The sequence below is a fragment of the Centruroides vittatus genome, unplaced genomic scaffold (assembly GCF_030686945.1).
Source record: "Centruroides vittatus isolate TY-2023 unplaced genomic scaffold, ASM3068694v2 contig_970, whole genome shotgun sequence".
NCBI classification, from domain to species: Eukaryota; Metazoa; Arthropoda; class Arachnida; order Scorpiones; family Buthidae; genus Centruroides; species Centruroides vittatus.
The window spans coordinates 3,364,217-3,385,652 of record NW_027122643.1 but is presented as its reverse complement, the minus strand read 5'-3'; the positions used below and the strand labels follow the sequence as shown (position 1 = coordinate 3,385,652).

Below are 21,436 nucleotides of genomic sequence, written 5' to 3'. Positions count from 1 at the left end.
ATAACATTATACAGTTCTCCTGTTACTGATTTTCACTACTGAATACAAATTACTTCAAGTATTATTGTGGCAATATTGTGTAATATAATAAAAGGTTTTAACTAGATTATTTAAATTTATTTTCAAATTTTACTAAAATTTGCCAAGCTTTTGCTTTAATTATTGTTTTGTTTCAGTTTAACCGCGAAATATCGCTGTAAATGATACTCGTTTGTAACGTCACCTGTTAACAGATGGCGCAAGAGTAATTTTAATAAAATATTACCACTACAGTACTTTACATTCTTTCGGAATGATGCAACAAGAACAAAAAATTTCAATCAATAAAATCGTTCGCTTCTATGAAAAAAATCACAAAAAAATAAATTAAAATTTGAATTTTCACAAATATATCCGTATGAAATATTCATATTACACTAATATGCATCACTAGGAGAGACATTAAAACTTCGATGTAAACATGGTGTAATATTCATTACCATGAAAGGAGTTATAGCAATTTCAAAATTTTATCACATTTGCATGCATTGCAAACATATAAACTTGTTTTCTTCACATAAAATACGCATATTTTATTTTATTTTTTAAATCTTAATATCAGATTCGTAATTAAAATGAGAAACTTAATATCAAATTTATAAAACTAAAAAAGTTAACCTTCTATTATATTAAGAAAAAAAAACTATTCTTATCACTATTTAAATAAATTCAGGCCAAACCTAGTACAGCCGGACATGATAATCGTGCAACGTAATTTAAATATTTAATATCAAACCGAAGAACATATTATGAAAAAATTATAAAATATTCTTAGAATAAAGATATAGTGTAGTTTAATGTGTAATATTATATACAGTAGTTTTCTAGATAGGAGTAATAGCTCTTCATTAAACATTTATCCGGTAGAGAATAACACTTATAAATTAATTTAATACGGCGGTAATAATTTTATTTAAAAAAAATTTCTATTAATGAACTGTCTAATTAGTTTTATACGCACGTTTAAATATCATAACTTCTGTATATTTGTTTAAAAAAGTAAGTTATTTCTATTAAGGCTTGTGTATTTACATTAATTTATTAAAAAATAAAATTCTCATTGTGTTTTTTAATTAAAAAACGTGAGGTGTAATAAATTTACAATGGATAAAAAAAGATATTTTATCAATATTCAGTCTTCTCGGGCTTTCAATTTTCTTATCGATTTTAAATAAAAAGTTGATAGAAGGACATGAAGTTTTGGGTGGAATTGAATTTGAAGATGTACAGTGCCAAAATTTGTTTTTGTCCATTTATCGATTTTAAAATAAAAAAATAATAAGAAGAAGAATAAAAAGGAATAATCAAACTCTTTGCGATAGTTGATAGATGAAATATCTCATTTAATTCTTAGATGTGATTCGATGACGTTTCTTTATAAAAATTAAACCCTTTAATTATTTTTTAAAAATTTTTTTCAAACGTTAAATGATATATTTAATGTTAAATTTGAATGATAGTAATACAGATTTATATATTTTTTTTTATAAAATTATAAATAATTATTATAAACATATTTATATATAAGTTTGTTTTAACTACTAAAATATAATTATTATAAATATAAGTTTATAAACATCAAGTTGTTATCATATAATATTGATATTTTAATGAATCTGGTTTATGAAATAATTTATAAATTTGATAAAATTTCCACTATGTAATTATTTTTTAATGCTACAATTTTTATAAAATGGAAGCATTTTTTTTTTATTTTATGATACATGGAATTGTATACAGAGTAAGTTTCACATCAGCACCGTTCACTTCAGTAAAAAAAAATAATAATAAAATAATTAAAATCACAGTATAGCACCTGTATTGTATAAATGTTGAAGTTTGGTTTGAAAGGAACATAATCATTTGTACACAATACACATTACAATCATTCTTTAACCTTCATTAAAATAATTTCTAGTCTGTACTTTTGTACAACACTCCCTTGTTAGACATTTCTCTTTATTCCAATCTTGTCTATCCACTCATTAAAGACTAGATCGGAAAATTCTCCTTATTTATAAACTAATAAATCTATTCTTCATATTATTAGTGATGAATTATGAGATTCAAGGTTTTATTCTGTATAATGAGATGACTTAAAACCTTGAAGCATAGAAATTATGAATGTACGAAGATTAAGAATTTATAAAATTAGATATTTTAAAATAAATATATATATTGATTTTTGTGGGGGTTTTTTTCCTTCATTTTAATGGGACTTATTATAATAGATTATCGTTCCTTAAAATAATAATATTATTATTAAAAAAAAAGAAAAAAAAAACAGTATGAACGGTTAAGAAATGTTTTCAAATAATACTAAAGTTAGGAAAGTAAAATATGTTCAAATAAATCAACTGAATAAATATTTAGAAATCTAACAAATTACTTCATTTACAGTCAAACATTATAACAATTTTTGTGTTTTTTTAGAGACAAATTGACAACACATTTCAGAAATGTAAATATAATATACACTTTGACCATATTTACATAGATTTATGAAAGTTACAACGCGAATGTTTTTTTTTCTGTATTACTTTTTATAGCATGTTTTGAGCCGTTGTTATATGGCATATTTATATAAAGTTGAGCGAAGATTTGTCACTTAAATAATTTCTATACATAGAAGACACGGGGTACATTTAATAGCACCTCGAAAATGGATCATAATCTACAAAACGAATAAAGAAAATGTCACTTTTTTTCCCTTCATACGCTCGTTTCAAATTGTGTACATTGGACATTGTTCATCGGTACTGTTTCTTCAGCATCATCGATTTCGTCATCGTCTTCATTAAAATGAATAGATTTTGCTTTGATGCACACAGCTATATCAACACAGAATGCCACCATCATGATTACTGCCGTCACTCCATGGAAGACCATACGGAATTTGGCTGGATCGTATACTCGACACGCTCCTAGTTCTCCACAGTTATTCTCCCAGAATAGGCAGGCAGAATCTACAACAGCACCATAAATAATAGGGCAAGGCACATTACCTGTAAAGAAATTGCATTAAGAAATAAAGGAAACAAGGGAAAAAAAAGTATAAAGCTTTTCGAAACCAATGTTACCGACTAATGGATATAGCAGCAGAGAATAAAGTAATAATAACAAATGGTGCAACTTTTGAGGTAATCGAAAAAATGGCACAAGTGTCTAATTCTATTAAATTATGTATTATTTAATTTAGCTTTTTTTTATGTTTTGAAGATTCGTACTGTTATAGCAAAATATTGTGCCATAGAAAAAAGAATTGCACTCTTCTATCTTTTTAAATGACAAATCATAAAGATAATCAAATTTTACATTTAACTTCCTTCTAATATATTTTATTCTATAACTTTTTTAAGAGTTCGTATACTGTATATAAAATATAATTATGTATATAATTAATTGTTATCAGTTTGTCTTCAATACTGAAATAATTCCAGGTTCATCATTCAATAGGTTAAAAATGCTGCTATGTATTTATACAAAACTTTAAAAGTATTCTAAAAAAATAATATATAATGATAAATTTTATATAAAAATTTTAATATTTTATTTAAAATTCTATCTATTTTTGTTATTTGTTCTAAAATTTTCACAAAACGTAAAAAAATTTAAAGTAAAATAATAAAACTTTTTCCTCTTCTTTCGATAGGCAAATAATAATTTAGAAAAACTTATCTATTTTCTCTTGCGTAACAAGAATATTTTAAAAAGTAAAAGTTATATGCATTAAAGATCATTATTTTGCGAATTTAATTTTTAACTTCTAACGCTGAATTATTAATATTCATTTATAATTTCTATCTCATGTTTAAATTCCCCATTAAAAAAAATATATATATATATATATATCATTTTGTTTCTATACACGACAAAATTTGTGTTTAATTTCTTATTATATTTTTTAAATTATACTTTAAAATAATCTCTAAATTATTTCGTAACAACTGTAATAAAATTTTTCTTTTGTAATAATTTAATTAATCATTATAAATTTATTATAATTTATTTTTAAAAATTTCCTCTTACTTTACAAAAAAACTTGCGTTTTAATATTTAATAAATAAAATTAAACTAATTAAAAACGTTAAAAATATTTTAAAAATTAATTTAAATTCTTCGAAGCATGAAAATATTTTTATTATTTTTTAAGATTAATATTAAATAAATTATAAAAACAATTAATAAAAAATCTTAATAAATTTTAACGATAATATCCCTAATTATAATATTTAAAAAAATATATTTAAAAGAATTTAATTTAATTTAAAAATAAAAATAATTTTAAACCAAACGACGATTAAATTATAAATATAGAAAGTATTATAAATTTTTTTATTAAATGAACGTAATATTATCAAATGGAGGTAGGCGTTAATAATTTATAAATAGAGAAATTTCTTATTTATTCATTTAATATAGATACGAGATTTACATAATATTTTCTAAAGAATATTAAGTATAAAATATTGCATATTCTTATATATTTAATAACCTATCTTAATATTGACACGAAACTCGTCATCAGTTTTGCACCAAGACGAAACCATGCTTTAAAATTCAAAAATAAAGTAAATATTTAATTTAAAATCAATAATAATAATAAATTATAAAGTTATTTATATATTTTTTCTGCATGGAATATTATTAAGAATTACCACAGGAGTGATAACAAGTTGCAAAAATGAGTAGAATATAAAAATAAAATTTAAATTATGTAATTAATTTCTGAAGTATATAATTTTTTTTAAATTATTATATATTCTATTTAAATGTTTAAATTTCGAAAACAAACTTATTAAGATCGTTGACATCATATACGGGACATTTTTATTCTTTCTAATCACGCTTTTTATGTTGTCAACGACTGTTTTATGTCTTTCTCCAGCTTTAAAACCACTCTACACATAATTCTCCTAAGCTAGATTTCTCACGATATGAGAGTATTTTTTTTTTTCCTATTTTATTTTTTAAAGTGTAAAGCTTCTAGAGCTTCTAAAACCCAAGCTTCGATAAATTATGTATTGTGTACATCCCATACAAAAATAAAAAGAACGAACAGTGTCGATGAAAGTTGTAAAAAAACATCCACCTACGTAATCGATAATGGAATGTTGACATGCATGATCAAATATTCCTATATGTTCTTTAAAAATAAAGATGTATTTTATATATATATATATATAAAGTAAATATAGAAATAAAAGTTCAATCAGAAATTCGTAGAGAGTGTCATCCGTGAAAATATTAGGAAAGAAATCAATCGAAAGGAGATTATTGAATGATAGAACACTTAGAGTAGGTTGAATGCTCTACTTAAGGATCAACGCTATGTTGGAGCTTTTGTAAAGATACAATAGCTTTCACTATGTTTCCGTTAGTAAAGAAATACATATAGGAAAACACATAGAGAAAGGAAATATAAGAAAAACATTCGATCTTATAATTTTTCTTTAACTTTATTTATAGAAAATAATAGAAAAAAAAAGACCTGTTTATGATTAAATTGCTTCGAAAACATATTAAGGAAAACCGAAAGTAAATAATCTAATTGATAAATATCTTTATCCTTCAGACAGAAAATAAAAGTATTTTCATTTTAAAATGCATTCTTGTTTTCTTATCTATCGTCTTCATTTTTGATCCTCTTCCTTCAAGTATTTTTCATTTAAAATTTTTAAATTGCTTACTCATTTCACGTTCCCTAAGGTTAATATTATACTATCCGATCGAATTTATTTTATAATAATTTTTACTTATTTTTTAATTTATTAGACTTATAAATATATTTAAAATAATAGAGGTCATAATATGGAATAATAAAAAAATAAATTATTATTTAAAAATATTAATGAGTCGTTTAATATAAATACCTTAAATTCATTTATTTTAAAGTAAATTTAGAAAATATTTTACGTAATAAAGTAGACGTAAATGCAAATTAATAAGTATAATTAATGTATTTAAATATTTATGATAATATTTCTATGAAATGATTAGAATTTTAATAAATCGTCTTTACATTTAAAAAAATATTTATTATTAAAAATAATAAGTATTTAAGAAGGTTCTTAATGACATTTTAAGCAAATTTTATTATTCACTTTTAGAAAATATTTCGATAATGAGAGTTTCGAGACAATTTTTTTAGAATTATTATTAATTATAATTATTAAGGAAAATTAATTATATTTAATTTTTGTGTATTTAATGCTTCTGTTAATTTTCTAGAAATAACTTTGATTAAATCAATATACAAAATGCGTATGTTAGAGTGTACTTTGGAAGTATTGTAAAACAGGAAACTTGTAATTAAATGACTTGAAAATCAAAAACAATGAATAAGCAAGATAGAAAATAATTCAAATTAAAAAAAATACCTGACGGTGAACAATATAATTTCGTTAATTTAACAATAAAAATAATAACGTGTTACACTTTACGATGTGTTCTATCGCACTATACAATGAAAATCACCAAGACATGCACAATATCTTTCTATCGATCAGATTACTCGAGAGACGAAAACAACTGGATGAAAATTTTTAGTTATTTTTCTACGTAGATAACAGAAATTAGAACAATATCCGCACGTTATTGAGTCCGAAAATGGTTAACGTAACCATGGAATATTGATATTTGTCACTTTAAACGCGAATCGATAAGAGACACGTCGAACTTCATCTCTTATTCACGAATATCTGCGAATTGTAGAATGAAATTTATAAGTCAATTCCTATTTGTAATTTGTTTTTTTTATTATTTTATTTTCATTCTACAACGAGACTTTGTGAATATTTTAAAAGAATTTTTCTGCTAGAGAAAACAAATCAATTTGTCTTCTTCACTTTATCCTCATTACTTCGTCTTACTTTCAATAAAAGAAATTGAAAACATTCTTCAGATTATTTTCTTTTAGTAAAATAAATTATTTTTAATTCTGTAAAAACACTACCACATTTAACACTTGTTTTAGAATATTTTTAAATATAAAAAACACGCTTTAATTCTCTAGAGAATTTTTTTCCTGTTTTATTTCAAACGAATAAATGAACAGTATAAATATATTCTTCACGATTCGTGATATCGATAAAATATATTTATTAAATTAACTATAAAATGCAAATATATTAAACTTTGTATTATTTATTTCACTGATTTCCTGAAAGAAAATGAAATTTTAATATGATTTTTCTATTGAAAGGAGAGAAAAATTATTCTGAAAATAGACTTTAGTAATAAAACTAATTCGTCAGAAAATTTATTTATAATTTTTTTTTATCAACTTCTCCTGGAATTACGATAATAAAAACAAATTTCACAATGTATTACACATTTTTTAAAAATGTAATACATGTTTTAAACATTAAATATCCTTAAAGCTTGCATTATTCTGGCTCAAAACCAGACCTGTTATAAGTGTGTACATCCTGTAGTGATTGATCTTATCGTCTATTTGAGATATTATACTTGTTGGTTGAGCACCAATTATTTTTATGAGTTAAACTTTGGCGAAACTTTCTAAAAAACGAGAAATAAGTTAAATACTTATCGTACAATATCATAAGCAGGGTAATCGGACTAATATTTAACTAACTCACCATTACTTTCTACGTCATAAACTAAACATAAAATGCATTTAATACTTTATTGTAGCTTTATAATCAGCATATTAAAACATTCATAATTTAATTATTTACTATAATATATATTTTTAATTCTGTTACAGAAGAAGAATTACTTTTCACCGAGTCGTATTATAAATCCATTTAACGTCAAGCAGATGTATTGATATACTTTTTAAGCTCTGATACAGCTATAATTTTCTTCTTGGGTATATAAAAATCTTTCCCACACTGTTTGTCATTTATAGCCGTAAAACAGCGCAAGATAATATCTCTGATACTTTTATAAGATATACAATCAATCCGAAACGTGAGGCGAATACATTAATATGGGAAGCGAGACATTACTCTAAGAGAATTCAAATTTATAAATGTGAAAAAAAAACAAGCTAACATCTTAAATGGAAACTTAAATAAGGGATAATTTTATTATCTAATTATATGATATTTGAAAATCGCACTGATGTCGAAAGTAGGTCGCACGGTTGAGCCATTAAAGGAATTTTGCTACTACCAAACAGAACCGTGCATGACAAACGAATATTAAAACTACTCAACACATTACGGGATTTTACCAGATTATGTCAATAGTAATGAAATTATTACATTTACATATTTGTTTATTTACTTCTTAATGGACGATGTTCAATAGTGTTTATTTATTATCTTGTTTTATTTATTTTATAAAAGATCTATTTATTTAATTGCCCTTTAAGCACGAATGTGTATTACAACTTTTTTGTCGATGACTTCGTTATTGAAATTAATTAATACGGCTGATAAAATTATTAAATTATAATTTAAAAAGTTCGCTATGTTTATTTCGAGAAAAAAAATAATAATAATTTTAATACTGTAATTATGCATTAGTAATTTTATTATTGTATTTTACTAAGAAGTAATTTTCAAAAATGTTAAATAAAATTAATTTTTTTTATTATAATTAGTTAATTCCAATAAATAAATGAGATTGTCTCATTATTATTAAACTTAGTTTCATTAACAAAGTGAGTTAGTTTCAATATCGAAATTGATTAATCATCATAATTATTAAATCGTTTTAATAATAGATCTATTCTATAAAAATGTATAAAATCCCATATAAAAGGTACTGTACAATTGTATGTTCTTTAATTATCGTAAAATAGTTATAACTTTATATATTTGAAAATCATATATTTTACGATCAATCTAAAAGATAATTTGGACAGTGACTAAGATATCTTTTAACAGTCGATGCAATATTTTAATGTGTAAAATAATTAATATGTTCATATTGTTTTCATTGGGAAAAGGGGTGTGCACACACTTTTGTAGGTGAAAAACTGCCGTAATAAAGAATGATTCATTCATTCTTATAGAATAACTGATTCTAGGAAGTTTCAAATATATAAATAGAGATTATTGATCTTTTTTAGAAAAACGAAAATGTTGTAATCATCCGGTGCGGTTTGCATCACTGACCTTCTGACACTCGACTTTATAATTAACAAAATATTGTGAAAAATAGCATATTTATATAAAATCAAATCTTTGTTTTCGATTGGTAAGAATTCAAAATATTAATTTCTTTTATTAGATTTTTACAATTTGAATAATGAGATACTAAAGAAGTCTACATAATGAAGAGAATGTTAACGCATCGCTTGCTGTCATAATTATATGTTTGAAAATTTTTGAAAATAAAAGGATATTTTTTTTTATTTAATATTATAATTAATCGTACAAAATAAAAGTTGTAATGTATACGTACCAAATAATCCGATGGCAAATGATATAAGTCCCAATGCCATAGCCTTGTCTTGAGGATCGACACATCTACAATCAATAAAAAATCGATGAAATATTTAATGATTTTTACATAAATTCGTCCGGAAAAAATTGATGTTAAGTTTGTATTTAATATCTTTGAAGAAATGTTTCTATAAAACGTAAATGAAGAGATGCTATCTTAAGCTTGCTACTTTGTTGTTTTTTTTTTATTTTTAACTTTCATATTTTTAATTTAAACAAAGTGAAAACTTATCTCTGCTGAGACGAACATAAATTATGAATTTTGATCTTAAATAGAATCATGTGACGTTATCTGTTAAAAGTTAGTTTATACTAAAAACTTTATTATGAAGGAGGTTGCTGAAATGAATGTATTGAGCAACTCTTTTATAAAAAGAAAAAGAGGAAAAAATAAGAGTTTATAAGATAAGTTACCAATTAATTTTGTTACAAAATAACAAGTTAAGATAAAGATTTGTACTAATGAAAAATTATTGTCTTGTAATTAAGTAAATCTATATCAATTTTCTATATGAGTGACCACGACTTCATAGAAGTGTTGAGAATTAATACTTGATAATGATTTTGGCAACAAACCAAAGGCAAAGAAATTATTTGGACAAGATTTTGTTTCAGATCAAAATCAACCTTGACCTTATCGGTTACAATTTAGAAATTAGATCTACTTTCATCTGAAATAGGAGATAAACATAATTCGACATATTCAATGTGTAATTTTTGAGAGAGATAAACTATCGAAAGTTTTTTGATTCAATGTTCAAAGAAAGATTATAAATCAGTAGACTACACTTTACCAATTTACAGATTTATATCTAAAAGTGTTCAGCCGAAAGCAACATATGAGAAGCAAAAAGCGTGAGTGTGTCTAATTAGCAGACATGTTTAAAGATTCTGACGATTACAGATAGGGAAAATGTAGACTTTCTTATAATTATAGAGGCAATTTTTGAATAATTACTTACTATAATGAGTAAATAAAGTAATTATTTTATTAATATATGCCATTTTTTATATTCTAAACTTAAAAAAAACGTTGTTTGATCAACCAACCTCAACGTAAGAAGCATAGATCCGACTTCAGATGTGGAATGTATGAGAACAAATACAGAAAATATGATGATGTACCATATAAGGTTGTCACATTTTAAAGGACAAAAACCATTTGTGGCTGTGACATTTGGACCCAGGCAGTAACATTCTCCATAATAATACTGAAAATATAAAATTGATTGTTATTGGAAAATTATATAAAATAATATTTCCGTTATTCATTTCTTTGAAAATTTAATTAACTTACTTGTTCGCTGCGAACACCTTTTACCGTAGTACAACCAGCTAAACAGGGAGATAAAAAAGTTACACCATCACTGGTACAAATCGGTGCAAATTCTCCAGACCTGCATTCACAAGTAACGTTGCAAGATATCTGCTCGTTTTTTATCGTAGAGCTAAAATTTCATTTAAAAAGATATTAAGATTCTAAATCAAAATACGTTTCTTCAGCATCTAATTTTTATCTTTTTCTAAATTTAAATAGTCTGATGTTATAAATAAACTCTGTATGGGAAGCAGCTTTTAACAATGCTAAGTTTAGAAAGTGCATCGAAAGAGGAATTAGCTGGTTTTACTCAAAGAAAACCTTTAAAATTTTTATAGTTAAGACGTTGACAGTTTTATTTCGCTTTTAAATTTTATTTAAATATAACTCAAATTTATAGAAAAATTTTTATAAAATATAAAATGAGAGAGATGCATACATACCTTTCAACATTCAATCCAACATAGCTGTTAAGAGGGCAGCCCAACCACATCAATATAAACATGCCAATTGCATAAGCAAGAGCTGCTGCAGCTATCCACCTGGCTACGAATTGTGCATTTGGTTTGAATTTTCTCATAAAAGAACCACTAGCAAAGATTCCAACACCCATAACAAGTATTCCGGCCATGCCTGGAAATAAAATACATTTTTAAAACGATGATAAGAACACGCTATAATGTTTTTTAGCACATAAAATATAAAAAGTTATATGTAAATTTTTATTTTATATTTTTGTATAAGTTATCTATAAAGATAATTTTCAGTTGTTTGATATAAAAGATGAAATTTTATTATGTAGGAAGCCATTTCGAGTTTGATGAAAATAACTTCAGGCATAAAATTAAAAAGTGAAATTAAATGCCAATCTTCATTTCCTACATTTCGCAATTTTCGTAATAAATTTAAATTTATATTAAATTTACAATATGTTTGAATTGTTTTACGCAAAAATTAATATAATTTAATATCAAATATATTTTTCTACTTAAGTTTTTTTAATTTGACGGTAATGCTTATCTGCGATATTTTTTATCATCAATTTACAAATTTTAATACTTTATTATTATTATTATTATTATAAGTGCTAAAGTTAAATTAATATATTTAAATTTCTATCTAAAATTTTTGTAGCGTTATATTATCGGCATATAAATGTCAAATAAATCAATTACATAAAAATAAATTTTAAGTATAGCCATAAAGTATAGTAAATGTAACAAAATATAATTATTTCTCCCAATAAAAATAGATAATCTGGCGATTTATCTCGTAGAATTTGTTCAGGATGAGTGAAATCATCCATATTCTCAACGATATCCTTTATGTGATAGTCTGCTAGTTGTTATGTCTACACGCTTCTGATAATGATTCATATATATTGAAACATTTATGATTGATATTGATTTTATATTAGCGTAAACTTGTGATACTATAATAAGAAAGATACAAACATTTTATTTAATTAGAAAGCATTTAACGTATTCAGAATATTTAAATTGTTGGTGGGAATATGCAGAAATAATTATCACGAAGATTAATTACCAGATATCATGTTTGCAGTGGTGGCAGTTAATTGAAACTGGCTCTCCAGATATTTTGGGAGGAAGGTATAAAGACCTGCAATGGGTAAGATATGTAACACGCTGCTCGCTGTACGACATAACAATATATCGTTTCTCAATAATCTTCTCATAGCAGTTGGAAAATCTAAAAATAAAAACGGTCTTAAAAATCTTATTTATGTGACTAAATGAATTAATAATCTAAATGATTTACCTCTCAAACTCGGTCTCTCTGCGGATTTTTTGCTAACGTATGGATTAGGAGATTTGTTGCAAACATTACCATTGGCACTTCCATTAGCATGAATTGTTACTTCGTGGTGAATGTGGTGCGTCTGTGGCAGCTTTCTAGGAAAAGCCATCATTGGAAATGATGTAATTATGAGAGCTGCTCCTACAATGAAAACACCTAACCACCAAGCTCCTATCCATTGAGGATCGTTATTTGATATACCAGGGCTTTCTATGATTAAAAATTTTTATTTTAAAAATAAATATTATGATATTAGAATTGAAGCAATTATAAATTAAAGTGACCATTTTTTAGTTTTTCCTGTATTTTACAGTAAAATTTTAACGAAAATTTAATGAATTTTATTAATTTTATAGACTATATTTTATGCCAATATGGTAAATTCTATTTACATTAATAAATTATCAAGTTGAAATAATATTCTTTATGGATTTTTATGAGATTAAATGGTTTATACTGTTTCAGATTATAGAAATTTAATAGCGTTTTATTATTTGTACAAAGTATCAATTGCATTCTCGAGTAATTACTTAAACGAAACATCTACATTCCAAACAATTAATATATTTATTATCTTCTAAAATCGTTAATATATCAGTTCGATACAATCTCGCGAATTTTACGATTAAATCGATTATTTAATAAAAATCTATGATTAATTACGGCATGCGGGTTTTTAATTATATCAATTAAAATATTTATCATTAACATAGCTTATAAACTGTTTTATGTTAAACAATAAAAGCCTCAAATTATCATATTTATGAGAAAATAAGTGTTAATATATTAGTCATGATTGATATTAGATATTATACCATATATATCATAATAAAGATGATGCTCTTCATAAAATATTTAAGTACTTTTAAATAATTCTGTATATACTCTACACGTACACAAATATACGTATGTGTACTTTAATTAGAATAAAATATTTTATTACGTAAAACACTGGGATAAGTTATATTAAATTACATAATATTTAAGCATTTGTTTCTTCATAATTACTGTTGTTCCCTTCTGAAACTGTTTAGATTTTTATAAAAACTTCAAAAAATGTTACGTTTAATGCCGATAATTAGATGAAAATTTAACATTCCAAAGTAGATTTCTCGAATGTCTGTTAGACTAATAAAATATTAAACATTATAGTGTCTTAAGAATGTTTCATTAAGAATAGGTAAAGGGCGAACTCCCATTTGATATCATGTATTAGAGAAATATCATCTATCAGAAGATTAAATCTTTTCTCAGTGTAAATTGGAGCCAGTGTTTATTAATTAACTAACTAAGGAGATGTTATCGTTATAACGAACAAAAGTATTTGTCTGAGACAGTTCAAGGGTGTGTCGCAGTTACATCGGTATGCGTTCCATAATAGATGTCATATCTGTAGATAGAACAACAGTTTCAGAAATTAGATATTGCGACATCGAGTGTCAATAACAAAATATCAAAGATAATTACGGATGCGTCACTTTGCCGTGTATTTATATTTACTTAGTAAACTTATTTCTGGCTTTAACTAAACTTATATAAGACTATTTACTTTGTGTTATATTAAAGAAAGTATTAGACTTACCGAAAGGGAAATTGACATAGATGCTAGTACAAAATGAACCGAGTAAGAAGCCAAAAACTGGTCCAAATATTCTTACACCAATAGTAATACCTAAATATAAAAAAAAATGTTTATTCAATCTGGATACCATACAAGCCAAAAATAATATTTATTAGTATTTTTATTATTTTAGATGACAGGATATTGATTATGTTTAATCACAATAGGCCAAGGACATGCGAAGAAAAAATATTCGTAAATTATTATTATTATTTTTATTTTATTTAATTGATTTGTAAGATAATTAAATAATCGAATTGATGTTTATATGAGTTAGAATTAAGTATCTTATGTAAAAATTAAATATATTTGTTTTATATATAACTAAATTAATTCAGATTTTGTTATGAGAATTTTGATACGTTAATGTTGGTAAAGAAATTGTGCACGACATGCAATTATATATCATTTCAAAGGTTAAACGTTGCATATTAAAGAGTAATGATCTCATTATAATAAACAAAATTATTTTGAATAATTTCATTCAAGTTTTAATTTAACTTTTGCTTTGAAAAGAAAAATGGGAAAGTCATAATAAAATTTATTAAGGTTAATTCAAATTTGGGTTAAACCAAAAGCAAAGCGAGGAAAAAACCAAAATAAAATTTATCTAGGTTTATTTATGATAAATATTCATTATTCTGTGCAAATTTTATACAGGTTTTTGTGAATATTTTTATAATTTTGTCACAAATTTTCAAGGGAAATGTTAAAAATTTTGATTTGTTTAACAAAATATAAAACTTACAAAATTAATAAATTTTAATTAATTTCTAAAATAGAAGAAAAAGGATTCAGTTAGAAAGCCATTTTATTACAGAATTTTGATCAAAATTTTATATTTTACAGAATTGTATATTATAAAGAGCAGTAATTAAATTAGAATAAATTTTTAAAGTTTTTTTCTAAATTAAACTTACCAAAATAAAGGGGAGATTCTCTGGTAGCGACGTTATCGTCAATATAAGGAATACCTAAAGTATAAACGGTCGTTGCGCCTATTCCAATCAATAATAGACTAACGAAGAATATAGTCAAAACCGTATGTGCTAAATTACCCGCTTTATTAGAAGCTAAACATTTGTTGTTACTACTCATTTCGTTTTTCGTTATTGAAACTTCATTCGAAGACGTTGTGGATACTTCGCTATATTCCGTATCAACTAACGAAAGAGTAACTAATGAATTTAAAACCGTCACAGAACTGTTATTTAAGTATGTATTATTCAAATGATAGTTCGATTCTGTGTTATTTTGCAAATGCTTCGAATTACAAAGTTTTGATTTTAATTCTAATAAATTTGCTGAACTGGAATTTTTTACATATCTGTTCTGAGTTACGTCTGCAAATAAAAAATGTGGAGTAGAACAGAGTATAGAAGCAATTGCAAATACGATCATTCCACAGGCTATCCATTTTGGGCGGTGACCTTGTCCTCCATAATAAGTTAATAGAAGTGCCCCACCGATCTGTCCAATCTCTGTCGCAGACATGATAATTCCTGTAGTTTTGCTTTGAATCTGGTACAGTTTTTCAATTGTTGTTAAAACACTGACGAAATAAGTATAATACATCCCTTGCAATACACTAGTCAAACAAAATATTGCTAGAAACGCTTTCTTATTAGCGAATCTTTGAAGCCAGTTCGGTTTGAAGGACCATAGACCACACGTATAAGAACGTCGATCGTCTAACGATTTCAATCCATCACAGTATCGATCCATTTCTTGAATGTGTAAATCACCATTTTTCTGTCCGTTGGCCACTTTGTGCCCACCATTAATGAATAATCCATCCTGAATCTCCTTTATGGAGTTTGCCGGATATTTGTCATTCGACAAAGTCTGTGAATCCATAATGGAAAAATATCTGTAAAAATAAGAATGTAAAATTATACGTAAATCATATCGATTCATTTTTAAATATACTTGCCTTAATTGGTCTTTTTAAATAAAAAAGCTCTTGAAAGAGTTTACGAGCTTAATTTCTTTTATGTTTAATCATCGATATTTGTCTTAATAGTCAATGAAAATGATTAAGAAACGGTCCAAATTTTTGTAAGATATGTTTCCAATGGTATTGATTTGTTCAAGAACATGCTTGAGATGATAAAAGTGATCTTTACAATCTGCCATGGACAGATGTACAGCTACAACGGGGAAATGATCACATTAGCTAATCGAATACCATTGACCTAGTATGTCCCTTAGTTAAGACATAACCTTGAAAGATATATTAACCTTTCATCAGATAAGTGGAATTACAGTAAATAACTAAAAATCATATATATATAGGCCTATATATATGTGTAATAGAAAATTACATAAATTATCAGTAGTTAAGAAGAAGAATTAAACAGAAAAGTCTGTTTACTTCATTTTGTAGTTGTTTTTCTGGCAGAGAAACAAATTACTTTGTATTTAATTTTGAAACTATTTTAAGACATTGTTGTAACATTATTGACATTTTTTATTATACAAATTCTCAGTTATTTAAAGTAGTAATTGGTATTGGGAGGGTATAAAAATACTGTATAAATATTATAAGGAAGGACCACATTGTAATCCGGGACATAAAAAGATAAATGACCTCTGCGACTAAGCCATAAGGGATAGTTTGACGAAAATTGATACAGGATGTGGTCTTTATGCCCTCAATTGATGTTCTAATTTTTATTAAAATTGGACCAGCAGTTTTTGTGTTATTCAATTAAAAACGTTACAAGTATGAAGTAATTACTCATAGAACCAGATTCCATTTTAATAAATAACATCTACTAAATATTAAAATTAATTTTTTTAAATATTAATAAAAGTTGTTTTTATTTTTGGTGTATTTTATCTTAAATTTTAAGCTAAATAAGTGTAATTTAGAATACAACTTTCTATAAATGTATGAAAGTAGAAGTAGTAGTAATAGTAGTGCTGCGCAATTCTATAACGATCGAAAATCTTCACAGCTTAGTAAACAGATCAAAAACAGCCACCTAGTTTTCTACTAGAACACTTTTAACAAGTATTTTTCCTTTATAATTTATATTAATCCCAACTTATCGAAGATTATCTCGTAGCTTTCCTTTACTGTTTAAAAAATCTGCCCTGGATGAAACATTGACCTATTTATCCTATAAATATTTAATAAATCAATAATTTATTATCTACAGAATTGCTGCATAACTTGTTTTCCTTTTCTTAGCTTAATTTCTTTCTATATTGAAGGAAAAAAAGAAAAAAAAATCTATTAAATAAACTCGGTGACGTATAAATCCACTTTGAAGTTAGTTTTATTTACATTGGATGAATTATGATTTGTTTATAAGATGAAAAATTAACAAAAATAGAAAGTTATGTTACAAGTTAAAACATTTTCAAAATAACATTCCTATAAATTATTATTATTTTTCTAATATAAACTAATATAACACTAGACGTTCGAAACATCGCTCTCTTAGACCAGTTGCTGAGACCTTGGCATCTATACATCTGGGGCCATGGTGAAGGACATACAAACTGAGCCGGATCAAGGTCAGCACATCCAGCAACTTGGATTTATGTCGCCGCAGCACGTCCTTTTGAATACTCCAAACGAAAAACTACTCAAATAGGAAGCAACCTTGGAATTGGTCAAAGGTGGTAAAACAGTTTCCTTATGCTAACTACAAAACAGTAGTATAATTCCTCCCCCTTTTTACGGTTGGCTTGTGTTCTGCATCGAAATGACTACTTATTGATTATCTAAAGCGGATATACGTTAAATATATAGCTAAACTTATCAGAAAATCAAACGTTAGAAAGAAATTAAGTAATGATTCTTCTTGAAAAAACACTTTAAAATAACATTTTGTTTTAAAGAAACGTTAATTTTAATCAATTTTTCAAAACTCATTTGTATCAACACTCAATCCAAATAAACTGATGAAAATGTTTATAATTTCGTAAAAATTCTATTTAAATAATAAATTAAATATAATAATGTTTTCTAGAAGACAAAATACGTATTTTTAACTAAGTATTTCTATGAATTCAAAAATATATTATGAAACTTTTTGGTAAACATCCCTTCATTTAAAATTTCTTTAAAATACACTACTGATATGAATATAATTTAATAATATGAAGTGTTTTTAAGATTGAAAGAGTTACTTTTATTATTCCATAGCCTATATTTAGTCTGTTCTGAATAGATATTTAACTACATTAAACTAAAAGCTTGCAACGAATTGTGGGAATTAAAAAATATATAGGGCAACCGTTATTTCGCCATTAACAGATATACCCCTATTGCATATTTTTAATCATTTAATCAAATCGTTCGTTTCTACCTTTGATCAGGTTTAAAATACAAAAAAAAAATAATAATGTTATAATAATTTTTAAAAAATTAAATAGAATTCAAAATGAATTTATAACTTTATATAAGAAGTAGACTTTATAGAATAAGTTATAGTTTTACAGATACAGAGTATCGATTTTACTTAAATCGGGCTCTAAAAATATTCATTTAATAATAAAAATCGAAAATTTTATATATAAATAAATATATTTTATACGAAAACGATTCTATTAAACGATATTAATTAATACATTTTTAGTACAAAGCTTTTAATAAAATAATACACGGCGCGAAAACTTCGTACGATTGACTTTCATTAAAAGTTTTAATAATATTCTACAGGTATGACGGAAAAATAAGTTTTGCATGCATAATATATATTTTTTTACATAAATAAATATATTTGCTGATATTTAACATTAAAAAAGTAATAGTATATGAATTTAAAATTGAATTAAATTATAGGAAATCCTACCTTACTTATGATAACGAGGATTAACATGGACACAGCTTTCTCAACATGTACAGTGTTTGCTCTGGCACTGCGATAACATCATGTGTGTGACACGGTGGCCCAGTTTTCCATAAACATTCACAGTCATTTATAGTCAAGTTGATAGTGTCGGTCTTCTAAGAATCACTTCACCCTCCCTACGCATGAAACGGTCACGATTTCGTTCTAGTTTTTCACCTCATCTTTTCTAATTTAAATTTGTAAAGGATAATAAAATAAAGTTACTTTCAGTTTTAAAATAAAGCGATAAAATATTATTATACGTAAATATATTAATTAATTCGTATCGCTTTTAGTAGCTTACAATTAATTGTTATTTTCCTTGAGTTAGATAAAGTATAAAAATTCCAACTCGAGAAAGTAGGACAATAAGAAATAGAACTCGATCTTGAAAGAATTTTTATAGAAATTTTCTTAATTATTTTTTAAAATTATTTTATATTTATTTATTTTCAAAAATAAATAGAAAGGTTTTGAGTTTTACTGCGTAGATGCACTAAAGACAGCGTGAAGGAATTTTTATCCTTTCCATTTTTATCATCGGGTTCACAACACTTTCATTGACACGTGTCCACTCTCAACAGGAAGCAAGTTATTTTAAAATTAATTCTCGTTTATATTAAATTCAATTTTTATATTTTTTACCTGCTTAAAAATTGTTTATGATAGTTTAAACATAATTAGCGTCAGAAACATCGCAGCGATAGAAAAATAATTGGAAAACTATTTATAACTTTAAAAGTTTTTGCCTTAGTTAATTATTATTTTAAATTTTTAAAAAGTTATTTAAAATATTCGCTGTTTTAATTATTGCTTTTTAAAACATATTCTTTAAAATTATAATAATAAAAAAAATTATTTAGAAACTCGGTTACAAGCTTAAAAATTATTTTCTACTTAAAAAATTGTTTACAATAAAAAGGAAAAAAGTTCATAACATTAAAAATCATTTAAAGTTAAGGGAAAAAAATCATTTACAATGTTAAACATTCCAAAATTCTCAAGGAGAAAAGAATTATTAATTAATTTACATTTTCACATTTCGAAACGTAATTATTATGCTATATATTCAAAGAAAATAATAATTGTTTAATGACGATAATAAATTTCTATCTGATTTAATTTAATAATAAATGATTTCTTTCATAAATCACTTTGATGTTTATAATAAATTTTTTAAATAATTATTTATGATTATTAAATACACGAATAATATTAAAAATCTTAACGATTTTTGCTTCAGATCTCATTCGAATCCCGTCTAGATCTGTATTATTGATACCTTATGTAAAGAGATAAACATGCAGATATATTCATTTATCTTCATCTACGATAGGCGTTAAAGATATCGGTACGTGAATATAAACTGTAGTAAGTTATCTTCGGATGTTATAAATGAATTAAGTATACGAGCAATATCACAGCTTTTTTCTAAAACTGTATATTTATATATAGCAGGGGGATATATAGCGTATTAACAGGTGTCGTTCGGGGATGTAGACATTACCTTTAGGCAAAATTTTCAAGGACAGACAAACAATAAAACTTACTTCCGAGAAAAATCTTGCATGTCAATCCCGTTAGCATATTAGTGATGTTAATTATACGTTAGGATTTAAAGATTTCACAAAAGACTTTTTTTCGTATTATTATTGTTAGTACATTTTAATAAAATGTAATTTTTGTTACCAAGTGTATTTTTAAATGAAATATTTATAATGTTTTTTACATCTTTATTTAAAAATAAAAATAAAAAAAAAACTAAAGATGAACGAACTTTCGTTGTGTAATGTATATAAAATATTATTGAAATTTATATTTTAAAAGAAGTAATTATCTATTTTAATTAAATTTTACTGTGTAAAGTCCGTTTGATATCTTTCACTGGAGGAAAGTAATCCCTGAGAATGTTCTAGCGAATGTAGGTCAAAGTGTCTGTAGACATTTGGAAAACGATACTGCGCTCGACATGTTTTCCTTCCCTCCTGTTCTCTGTTCACCTTTGACCCCATCTGGCAGGAAGTAATAGTGAGGGGGCAGACATGAAAATTACGGAAGAAATTTTTACAGGTGTTTGTTTAATTTAGAATACGTAATCCTTACGTAACTTCTTTAACTTTTATCGTTTTTTTTATTTGTTTAAATAACAAAAAAGATTATTTATTTTACATCGTTTTAACACTTTTATGTTGATAAATCGTAGAAAAATTGATTTTTCTGCATAATTTATTAACCTAAAATCACTTAAATACTCTTTATTTCTAAATGAACACATTTGTAGTAGCCTCCAGATACTAACAAAAGAAAATGATCATTAAATCATTGATGATATTCTAGCGAATTTACTTAACAAACTGTTCATCTTTTGTGTTCT

At 25.1% G+C, this 21,436-nt stretch overlaps 1 protein-coding gene across 1 annotated transcript in view; it reads right to left on the bottom strand.

The window, feature by feature from the left end:
- Window positions 1-1,689: 1,689 nt before the first annotated feature.
- Window positions 1,690-21,436, bottom strand: part of LOC136985482 (solute carrier organic anion transporter family member 74D-like) — a 32,965-nt gene continuing 13,218 nt past the window's right edge. The window contains exons 3-12 of the mRNA XM_067282770.1: window positions 19,024-19,249; window positions 15,136-16,085; window positions 14,177-14,266; window positions 12,556-12,804; window positions 12,322-12,486; window positions 11,220-11,409; window positions 10,756-10,906; window positions 10,509-10,669; window positions 9,418-9,482; window positions 1,690-3,044 (exon numbers count right to left, since the gene is read on the bottom strand). Of these exons, the coding sequence (XP_067138871.1) occupies window positions 2,752-3,044; window positions 9,418-9,482; window positions 10,509-10,669; window positions 10,756-10,906; window positions 11,220-11,409; window positions 12,322-12,486; window positions 12,556-12,804; window positions 14,177-14,266; window positions 15,136-16,072 (2,301 nt within the window). The 5' untranslated portion in view covers window positions 16,073-16,085; window positions 19,024-19,249 and the 3' untranslated portion in view covers window positions 1,690-2,751. The remainder of the gene's footprint in view (window positions 3,045-9,417; window positions 9,483-10,508; window positions 10,670-10,755; window positions 10,907-11,219; window positions 11,410-12,321; window positions 12,487-12,555; window positions 12,805-14,176; window positions 14,267-15,135; window positions 16,086-19,023; window positions 19,250-21,436) is intronic.